The sequence below is a fragment of the Neopelma chrysocephalum genome, unplaced genomic scaffold (genome assembly GCF_003984885.1).
Source record: "Neopelma chrysocephalum unplaced genomic scaffold, ASM398488v2 Primary Assembly neopelma1_353, whole genome shotgun sequence".
NCBI classification, from domain to species: Eukaryota; Metazoa; Chordata; class Aves; order Passeriformes; family Pipridae; genus Neopelma; species Neopelma chrysocephalum.
Window position 1 is genome coordinate 116,822 of NW_020898017.1, and position 10,744 is coordinate 127,565.

A 10,744-nucleotide genomic window follows, 5' to 3' on the forward strand; every position below is an offset into this window, starting at 1 on the left:
ACTTGTTCCTAGAGAATTTCTACCTTTTCCTAGAGAATCCCTACTTGATCCTAGAGAATCCCTACCTGTTCCTAGAGAATCCCTACCTGTTCCTAGAGAATCCCTACTTGTTCCTAGAGAATCCCTACTTGTTCCTAGAGAATTTGTACTTTTTCCTATAGAATTTCTACCTGTTCCTAAGAATTCTTACCTGTTCCTATAGAATTTCTACCTGTTCTTATAGAATCCTTACCTGTTCCTGGAGAATCCCTATAATCCCACAGTGCTGAGCGGCACCGCGGGGGCCTGAGATGATCCCGCAGGGGAGGAGGGAGGATCCCTCGCGCAGGAAATGTCATTTTGCCAGGGCAGCTCGTGCAGCTGAGGCAGCCGGAGCTCTAAAAATAACCCCCTTTGCCGGGACACATTTGGGGCCGCGGGGTTAAGGGGCAGGAGCAGCAGGAAGACACGGGGACAAGGACAAAGGGTGACCCTGCCAGCCCCGGGCTGTGCCACAGGACACCGATCCCTCCTCCCGCCCTTCCCGGGGGCGACCCGGAGCGCCGGGAAAGCCCCGTGTCCCCACAGTCCCCCCTGCTCGTCCCCAGGGAGCGAGTGGCTCTCTATTAATAACCCCCGATGACACCGCTCCGCATCCATCCCCCATCCCGGCGGGATCCGCGTCCTCCCTCCCTCCCTCCCCGCCTCTTAAAAACAGCAGCAGCGCCGCCGTCCCCCCCCCAAAACGCGCTTCACCTGCCAGCTCGGCGCCGTGCCCGTCGGCATCCCCGTACTCGAACTCCAGGTTGGGACAGTCCACGGAGCCCTGCGGGGAGCGGGACGGGGTGAGCGGGGCGGGCTGGCACATCCCTGCGGGAATCCCGGGAGGCGGGAGGGGAGGGAGGGCCGCCGGCTCCCCCGGCTCCGCTCCGGGTGGGTCCGCGGGGCTCGGGAGACTCCAAACCCCGCGGAAAAATGTGGCGGGCGAGGGTAAAAAAATGGCAGTTCCCAAGCCCGGGAGGGGGGGGGGAAGCAGCGGCAGGACCCGGAGCGCCGGCGGATATTCGGATGCGTTTCACAGCCCCCCCCAAAACCCGAGCCTGGGGCTGGTTCCGAGCAGGAACCCCCGGGAGGACGCGGCTCCACCCTGAGCGCCCCAAGACCCGGCAGCTCTCGGGGCCGGGCTCTGCCTCTTTGAAGCCCTCGGTGCGGGTTTATCCCCCTCCTTCCCCCGCGGAGGGAGGAACTGGAGCGTGAAACTCGGCCGGAGGATCCCGGCGGGGCGGGGAAGGGGCGGCCGCGCCCGCGCGGACCCGGCGCCGACCCCCGGGAAGGGAACACACGGCTGGGTAATTAACCCAATTAACGCGATTCCTCCTTCCGAATCCCGGCGTTCCCCCCCCGCGGCGGCCGGGCTGGAGCTGCTGCGCGTCGCCGCCCTTAATGTTGATGAGCCGGGAGGACTCGTGGCCCCGGGCTGAGCTCGCCTGCACCAAAACCGCCGGATTCTCACCCAATTTCGGCAGCCGAGCCGAGCGAGGGTCGGGGAGTTAAAGCCGCTGAGGAATTCGGCCGAGCGCGTGCAGCCCTAATCCGCTTGGAGAGGCCGGGCCGGAGGATGTTGGGGGGGGGGAAGCAAACCCCAAATTCACGAGTTGCGGGGCCACGGCTGGGACGCCGTCCCCCAGGAAAAGGGACCCTTTTTTGGGGGTCAGGGAGACGCAGCTCCGGGGTGGGGGAGCCAAGTCTTTCCGTCCTGTGCTATGGGGACCCCGCGGGGGCTTTTACGGGGACCGGGGACAATGTCCCGGGCTGGATCCTGGTGATTGATCCCGGTCCTGCTTCCCCAGCCCGGCGCTCAGAGCAGCCCAGGGGGGTTCGGTGGTTCCCCCCCGCCCCGGGGTTTTTCGGGCAGGAGGGGTGAAGGGTTGGGGGAGGGAACTGTGGCCTCCGGACCGTGGTGAGAGGGGGGTAAGTGGGTGCCTGGACGGTGCGGGGGAGCCCAGGGTCCAACTGGGACCCCGAAACCCTGGTGCACCTCTGGGAGTGGGGCAGGGATGAGCCAGTGCCGGAGCTTAGCTGGGATCCCCAAACCCTGGTGCCAGCTCTGGGAATGGGGCAAGGAAGAGCCGGTGCTGGGGCTTAGCCGGGATCCCCAAACCCTTCTGCTGGATCTGAGAGTGGGGCAGGGAGATGCCAGTGCTGGGGCTCAGCTGGAAACCCCAAACCCTGCTGCTGGAGCTGCCAGTGGGATGAGGATGTTCCAATAGCGGGGGCAGCCCCCCTGGGGACCCCCCAGTCCGGGCTGGGCACCTCCCGCCCGCTCAGAACCCCTCTAACCCCGAGGTCGGGGTGAGGACCCCCCCTCCCCGAGTCCGAGAGCTCCGCCAGCCCTGGATAAAGCCCCTCCCGCGGGGCAGGGACTCCCCCAGCCCACGCGAGGTGCCCTCGGCGGTGCCCCCCGCCCGTACCTCGGACTCCTTGCGCTGGGTCCTGAAGAGGTCGCGGCCCTTGGGCTGTGTCTGCACGGGGGGCTGGGGCTGGGGCGGGGCCGGGCGGGCCCGGCCGGGTCCCGGTGCCGTTCCCGTTCCCGGTGCGGGGGTCCCGCCGCCTCCCGCCGCCTCCATCGCTGTCACTGCCCCGCCGAGCACGTGGGGCCGGGGCCGGGACACGCCCCCTCGGCACGCCCCCGACGGTCCCATTGGTCCGCAGGGAGGGGGCGGGGCCAAAGAGACACGCCCCCCTCCCCGCCATTGGCCAGCGGGGGAACGGGGGGCTGGGAATAGGGGGGGGGCACCGGGGGGGGGAAAGGGGTTTGGGGGGATATGGGGTGTCATGGGGGGTCATGGAATGTTGGGGAGGGGGCGTTATGGGGTGTCCCGGGGGTGATGGGGTGTCCCAGGGGTCATGAAATGTGGGGGAGGGCGCGTTATGGGGTGTCCCGGGGTCGTTAGGAACGTGGAATGCAGCGATGGGGTGTCCCTGGGCATGGAATGCTGGGGAAGGGGGTTATGGGGTCCTTGGGGTGTCCTAGGGGTACTAAGAGCATGGAATGCTGGGAGGAAGGGGGCTGTGGGGAGTCCCTGGGATGCTGAGAGCGTGGGATGCTGGGGACATGAAATGTTGAGAAGGGGTTATGGGGTGTCCTTGAGGTGCTGGGAGCACGGAATATTGGGGAGGGGGTGTTAAAAGGATGTCTCTGGAGTGCGGGGAGCATGGAATGCTCCGGGAGGGGCGGTTATGGGGTGTCCCTGGGGGTGCTGGGAGCAGCCTGTGGTGGCTGGAACGGGGGTGGGACAGAGGGACTCCCACCCCCCCTTTCCTCTTCCACGCCCAGCACAGGAGTTTGGTGATTTTGGGGTCACTGGGGAGGTGCTGGACACCCCTTCTTGGTGCTGCTCGTGTCCTGTGTCCTTCCACAGCCACGGGAAAACCACGGGAACCCCAAGTGTGGGGGTGGGAATGTCCCCGTGCAGCGGGGAGGGGACGGGGCAGGGGGGAGATAACGGGATTTTTCCGGCACCGCTTCCCCAAGGACACAACGGCACCGGAGCCAAAACAGCTCCGGCTGCCCCAAGGACGGGCGGAGCTTCCCCAGCCGGGATTATCCAGCGGCACTGGGAGCTCAGGGCTTTGGGAACAATCCCAAATCCCACCTCTCACCCCCAAACCCGCTCCCCCCCCACCGTGTGCTCCCAAAGGACGCAGCAGGAGCAGCCGAGTTTTCCCATGTTTTATTTGTGTTTTGAGATTACAGAGTCTTTATTGCTGATCTAATACAATCACTCAGACATTAATATTTAAAACATCCTTTTGAAATGTTACGGGTGCGACGGTTCCGTTCCCTCCCTGCTGATGACGGGTTTTGCTTTGTTATTCCTAAAAGTTCAGGACAGAATTAAATTTCCTTTATTTTATTCCTTATTTTGCTGGTGTTGCCTAAAAATCTCCTTTTTTTTTTTCCTAAAGTCTTGGAAAAAAAAAAAAAAGGGTAAAATAAAAAAAAAAAAAGATAAAAGAAACCAAACCCCATTAACATTTAATTTAGAGATGATCACAGGATATGATTCCAGGTTGATTAGGAAAAAGCCAAGCGAGCCAAGAAGCTTTACAGGAGCAGCAGAACACGGAGAAGAGTTTGGAGAATGGAGGTGGGAAAGGCCAGGTGGGATTTTATTACTGATATTTTATTTTTTTTTTTCCCCCTCTTATCTACCTGGAAGATGAAAGGGGCACGGAGGGATCCGTGGATCAGCAGCACCACTGGCTGCGGCACGGGATGGGAAAAGTGGAGGCAGGAGCTGCTCCGGAGGGTCCTGGGGGTGGAGAGGGGTTTTCCCGGGATGGTTGGGACACCTGCTCTTCCAGGAGCTGCCCATATGTGGCCCCACAACCACCCATCACCTCGGCCAGGAGCAGATTCCAGGCGGGGCTGACACAGACCGGGGCGGATCCGGTGCGGGGAGAGACCCGGACGGGACGTTTCCAACGGCTCAGGGGGACTCTTCCCAAAAAAAAATCTCAGGATCTGGATAAAACTCGTGGGCAGAGATGACTTCAAGTCTGTGGTTCGAGGTCAGTCTGTGATGAAGCTCCTCAAAGCCTCAAGGTCTCCTCAGAGACTTCTCAAAGCCCTCAGGTCTCCTCAAAGCATGAAGGTCTCCCAGAGGTCTTCCCAAGGTCTCCCCGAGGTCTCCTAAGGCCTCCAAAGGTCTTCCCAAGGTTTTCCTTACAGGTTTTGAGAGATTTTAGAGATGAAATTGGAATATGCTGACACAGGGAACATTTGCTCCAGAGCTTGTGACCCAGTGGAGTTCAGATCCCCCGAGAGCCACGAGAAGGACTTGGATGCCGAGACCGTAACTCCACAGTTTTTCCTTCCTTGTGCGTGAACGAGCTGCCACAAAAGGGTTTTTCATGATGGCAAAGAAGCCCAGGAGGACAAAACACGACTCTGTAGCTGATGAGAGGCTTGGGAACCAAAGCAGCAACCAGGGGATAAAGGGGTTTGTGCTCACAAGGTCGGGCAGTTTTATTTTAGACGGATCATGTTCTCCACATGGATAGTGAAAGTGACTTGGGAAGTCACCTTGGGAAGCGTGTCAGCGCTCCAGAGGGACATCCTGGGATAAAGCAAGGAACTATGGCCAATTTATTCTCCCTCAGCTCTGATGCTTCAAGATCTGAGGCGACTGAAGGGTTTCAGTGACACTGAATCCGCGCGGAGGATCCTCCACCAGACGTCTCATCCACTCCAGGGGGGGGTTCCCAGATCCATAAACGAAGTAATGAAATAATCAACCCAGAAAAGAAAACTCCAAACACTTCCAAGGAGGATTGAAACGCAGCTGGAGAAAGCCCTGGCGCGGACACGGGTCCCCCCCCAGCCGGGATGTCCGGGGAGCTCTGCCCGGTTTGGGAAGAGCTCCCAGTGCATGAGCAGCATCTTCAGGGGGAGCTCTTCCAGCAGCACAGCGGGAGCTGCCCTGGCTCCCCCCGGGAAGAACACGGCTTTGGTTGATCCAGAGAGGTTGGCACTGGGAACGAGAGCAGCAGGAAAACGCTGCGGAGCTGCGGGAGCGGCGCTGGGCTCTGCCCGCCCGGCTCCTCCCTGCCCAGACCCTTCCCCGCAGCTTCCAGCAGCGCTAAGGCGACGTTCTCCGCAGGGTTGGGCGGCGCCAGCCCCCGGAAAGTTCCACAGCACGGACGAGAGGCTTCTCCAGAGGGATCCACCGGGGCGGCTCCGGGCAGGCGGCGGCGTCCGGCCGCTCGCCGGAGCCCGGAGCCAACGAGGTTTTTGGCTTCGTCATCCAACAGCAGGAGAAATGCAAACCCATCCCGGGATCCCGCGCCGCTGGAAGGAGCACTGGGACATGGAGGGGACCAACGTTGACTTCCGAGTCGGACCCCATGGCTCCATCCAACGGATCATCCCACGGCTCGATCCCACCGGCTCCTTCCTCATCCTCCCAGCCCCGAGAAAGAACGAATCCAAAGAGAAAAAACGAAAGGAACGGGAAAAGAAATCCAGCGTGTCCCAGTCCCGCGGCAGCACGAACACCAGTGGCAGAGGCCGCATGAACAGTATCCTAATTTAATAAATAAATAACCTAAAACACACGGTGACTACGGAGCAAGCCCGGCTCGAGCGTGGGAAGCTTGCGCGGGGTCATCCTGTACAGTAGTTGAGAAGAGACTTGGGCGCTTGTTCCCCGCCATTCCCGGGGATCCAGCGGCAGGAACTCAATATCTGGGGAGAAGGAGAGAAAAGGGGGGTTGGTGAGTGGATGGGAAGGGAAGTGAAGCTCCCCCGGCATCGACACGGTGGATTTTGGGAGGGGGAGAGGCCAAGGGAAGAACTGGTGGAGGAGGGATTTGGTCCTCGTTGCCTCCGAGGGCATTTCCACCCCGTGGTGGAATGTTTGAGGAATGTTTGAGGAATGTTTGAGGGGTGTTTGAGGGGTGTTTGAGGGGTCATGGCTCTCCCTCAATGCTGAGACCCTCCCCTGATCCTGGATCTCTGTGTGTGGGACAAACCACACTCCTCACAAGGTTGGGCTACACCACACACCAAAACCAGGCAGAGAATTAAACCAGAGGGAAGAGATTTAAACCAGAGGGAAGAGAATTAAACCAGAGGGAATAGAATTAAACCAGAGGGAAGAGATTTAAACCAGAGGGAATAGAATTAAACCAGAGGGAATTCCTTCCACGGCCATGTGAAGCACCAGAATTTTGCACATAACGGGAGCATGGAACAAAGCTCAGGATTTGGCAAAACCCACTAAACCCCAGACTGGGAGTGCTCTGGTTCTGGAGATCTTCTCTCCAAAGACCTGCCCACCAAGAAATTGCCTTTTCCTGCAGGAAAAGGATCTGGGCTTCCCCCCCCTCCCGACGAGCTGATCCGTGTTTGTGCAAAGCCATTTCCATGTTCACGGCGGGAATTCACGGCAGCGTTGGCCACCAACAGAAATCTGGGACGGGAAGCGACCCAGGGGCTCGTATGGAAAATTATTATCATTATTATTTTTGGGAGCTGAGCCCATCGGAGCAGCCGCCCCGGGGGCCAAAGCTGCTCTGTGCCAACTCATCCTCGGCCCAACTTTAAAAATAAAGCTGTCGCTGGGCCGGTGGCATCGCTCTGGCATCTGCCACGTCTGGTGACAGCTGCTGCCACCACAAAGGGCTCCCGTCCTGCCAAGGGTCCGGGACTGGTGGGATTAAAGGCCACGGCTGGGGGCAGGGGCAGCACCTGTAGTAGTTTGGTTTGAAGGGTCCGTTCTTGTTCAGCCCCAGGTACTTGGCCTGCTCGTCCGTCAGCTCCGTCAGGTGGGCGTCGAACGTCGGCAGGTGAAGGCTGGCCACGTACTCGTCTGGAACACCCCACACTCCGTCAGTATGGCCCAGGGGACGGCCACCAGTCCCCTGGGGCCGGGGCAGAACCCCCCAGACACCTCTGGCAGGTGACACCTCACCCCTGCCTCAGAAAACACCACTCCCACCACGGAGCCCATTTGTGCAGCCAAAGCGTGGTTGTGTCCTCGGGATGGGGTTCTGCTGCTGGGGCTGCTGGGTGGTGACCACAGGAGCCCCATGGGACAACCCCCCGCACTGGGACAACCCCCTGCACTGGGATGTGTCCCCCTCTTTTCCCCAGGTGGGACCAGGAAACAGCAACAAGCCCCAAAACCAGCGGGAAGAACCTTCCGGAAACCCCCCATAGCTCAGCAGGGAGGGGAACAAGCAAACGCTGGAGCCACAACACCCCAACCCAGTGACAATTCCCGTCTGTCCCACCCCCAAACCGACGAGGAGAAGGCAGGGAGCAGGGGGTTACCCATTTTTTTAGGCAGCAAATACACGTCCTGCTTGTAGCGGCCCTCGGGAGCGTTGTAGAGCTCTATCAGAGCCAAGGCCTGTGGGGAGGAGACACCCGGGTGAGGAACTGCTGCCCCAGGGAGCAGGAGGGGGCTCTGGGCACAGCCCACCCCACTCACCTGCGTGGTGGCCGTGATGGACAGGACGAAGGTGGGCACGGTGGAGCAGCTCAGGTTCAGCAGGCGGCCCTGGGAAGGGAAAGCTGGGTGTTAACAAGGCACCAAACCCCATTTATGGCCCTAAAGAAGGGACCAGAATCGCTGGTGGGAGGTGCCCCCGCTGGGATAAAAGAGTTTGTCACCTGCACTTGAATCCCAAGGTGCTGGCTGCACTCAATGAGTGAAAATCTCCCTGTGGGAGATACCCTGGAGTGGGATAAATTAAAACACGGGGGCTTTTCCATGTCCCAGGAACTCAGGGGGGACCTTGTGGCTCTGCAAGTCCCTGACAGGAGGGGGGAGCCGGGGGGGGTCGGGCTCTGCTCCCAGGGAACAAGGGACAGGCCAAGGGGAAACGGCCTCAAGCTGGGCCAGGGGAGGGTCAGGTTGGATATTGGGGAAATTCCTTCCTGGAAGGGGTTTTCCAGCCCTGGCACAGTTGCCCAGGGCAGGGGGGAGTCCCCACCCCTGAAGGGGCTTCAAATCCCTGTGGATGTGGCACTTGGGGACATGGTCAGTGGTGGTCTTGGCACTGCTGGGGACGGTTGGACTCCATGGAGTCAGAAGCTTTTCCAACCCAAATCATTCTCCGATTCCATGATTCCATGGGCCAAACCTTCCAGCCAGAGGAGGGACCCCTCAGCTGCTGAGGCCCAAGGTGGTGGTTTTTGGATACCCTTCGGCTCCACTGCTCACCCAGCCCTTGTTTTCCCCCTCCAGGAGCAGAGAACAGGTTGAAATTCCCACAGGGAACAGGTTGAAATTCCCACAGGGAACAGGTTGAAATTCCCACAGGGAACAGGTTGAAATTCCCACAGGGAACAGGCTGCAATTGCTGCAACCCTGGCACTCACCTCTGCCAGCAGGACTATCCTCTTCCCATCTGGCCAGATGACATGGTCCACCTGGGACCTCACCCTCTCCCAGGTGAGCTCGGGCGTGCGCAGGCTGGCCTGGGAACGGGGTGGGACAGTTACAGCAGCCCCTCCAACCCCAAACCACGGCACAGGCACAAACAGAGGCAGCAACTCCCTGACACTGCCCTGGCTCTTTGTCTCCTTCGGGCCCAGTCGTGGTCCCACACCAATGAAACCTTCAGGAACTATTTTTATGGTCTCAGCACATCAAAGCTGCAGCACCAAGTGTTGTTGCAGCTCTGGCTGAGAGGGTTCGTGTCCCCAGTGGGGCTCTGCATGGCTGTGGTCACTCCTTTCCAGCCCAGAAATGGCTCTAAACCCACGGGCTTGGCTGAGGAACCCCCCCCTCCGACCTCCAGGTAGGGCTCTCCTGCTTTTCTGCTCATCCCTAAGCACAGATGAGCAGATTTTGGGGCTGTTTGGAAAAGCACGGTGGGGTTGAACTCCTGGCTGGGTCTAACTGGTGTAATAACAGAACTGGGCTGGAGAGGGGATTCAGTGACTCCCAAGGGGAAGGAGTGAGGCTGGTGGGCACCAGACACTGCCCCAGAGGCTGGAGCAGTTCATCCAGCTCCCTGGCATCCCTTGGGATCACTGGAATGGCAGTGCCAGTGTCTGCTGAGGCAGGGGAGGGGTTATTTGATCTCCTCCCAGGGCCTTCCTCAGGACAGACAGAGCTGGTGGTTGGTCCCCCAAACACCATCACCCCAAAGCACAGTTACCCCAGAGCACTGCCACCCCAAAATACCATCACCTCAAAGCACTGCCACCCCAAAACACCAAACCTCAAAGCACAGTCACTCCAAAACACCATCATCCCAAAGCAGTGTCTCCCCAAACCACCATCACCCCAAAGCAGTGTCACCCCAAAGTACTGTCACCTCAAATACCAAACCCCAAACCACTGTCACCCCAAAACACCATCACCCCAAAACACCAAACCTTAAAGCACTGTCACTCCCAGACACCATCACCCCAAAGCACTGTCACCCCAAAAGCACTGCCACCCCAAAGCACTGCCACCCCAAAACACCAAACCTTAAAGCACAGTCACTCCAAAGCACCATCACCCAAGCCACTGTGACCCCAAATCACAGTCACCCCAAACCACTGTGACCCCAAATCACAGTCACCCCAAAGCACCATCCCCCAAACCACTGACCCCAAAGCACAGTCACCCCAAAGCACCATCCCCCAAACCACTGTGACCCCAAATCAGTCACCCCAAAGCACCATCACCCAAATGCTGTGACCCCAAATCACAGTCACCCCAAAGCACCATCCCCCAAATCCTGTGACCCCAAATCACAGTCACCCCAAAGCACCATCACCCCAACACTGTGACCCCAAATCACAGTCACCCCAAAGCACCATCACCCAAACACTGTGACCCCAAATCACAGTCACCCCAAAGCACCATCACCCAAACACTGTGACCTCAAATCACAGTCACCCCAAAGCACCATCACCCCAACACTGTGACCCCAAATCATAGCCACCCCAAACCACTGTGACCCCAAATCACAGTCACCCCAAAGCACCATCCCCCAAACACTGTGACCCCAAATCACAGTCACCCCAAAGCACCATCCCCCAAACCACTGTGACCCCAAAGCACCATCCCCCAAACCACTGTTACCCCAAAGTACAGTCACCTCAAAGCACCATCCCCCAAACCACTGTGACCCCAAAGCACAGTCACCCCAAAGCACCATCCCCCAAACCACTGTGACCCCAAATCACAGTCACCCCAAAGCACCATCACCCAAATGCTGTGACCCCAAAGCACAGTCACCCCAAAGCACCATC

At 59.2% G+C, this 10,744-nt stretch overlaps 2 protein-coding genes across 2 annotated transcripts in view; both read right to left on the bottom strand.

The window, feature by feature from the left end:
• The window catches only part of STRIP2 (striatin interacting protein 2), a 22,446-nt gene extending 19,921 nt beyond the window's left edge, over positions 1–2,525 (bottom strand). The window contains exons 1-2 of the mRNA XM_027705816.1: positions 2,451–2,525; positions 736–805 (exon numbers count right to left, since the gene is read on the bottom strand). The gene's annotated coding sequence lies outside the window, so the exon portion shown is untranslated. The remainder of the gene's footprint in view (positions 1–735; positions 806–2,450) is intronic.
• A 1,172-nt stretch (positions 2,526–3,697) lies between these two features.
• Positions 3,698–10,744, bottom strand: part of AHCYL2 (adenosylhomocysteinase like 2) — a 29,408-nt gene continuing 22,361 nt past the window's right edge. The window contains exons 12-16 of the mRNA XM_027705811.1: positions 8,873–8,971; positions 7,980–8,048; positions 7,820–7,898; positions 7,235–7,355; positions 3,698–6,229 (exon numbers count right to left, since the gene is read on the bottom strand). Of these exons, the coding sequence (XP_027561612.1) occupies positions 6,223–6,229; positions 7,235–7,355; positions 7,820–7,898; positions 7,980–8,048; positions 8,873–8,971 (375 nt within the window). The 3' untranslated portion in view covers positions 3,698–6,222. The remainder of the gene's footprint in view (positions 6,230–7,234; positions 7,356–7,819; positions 7,899–7,979; positions 8,049–8,872; positions 8,972–10,744) is intronic.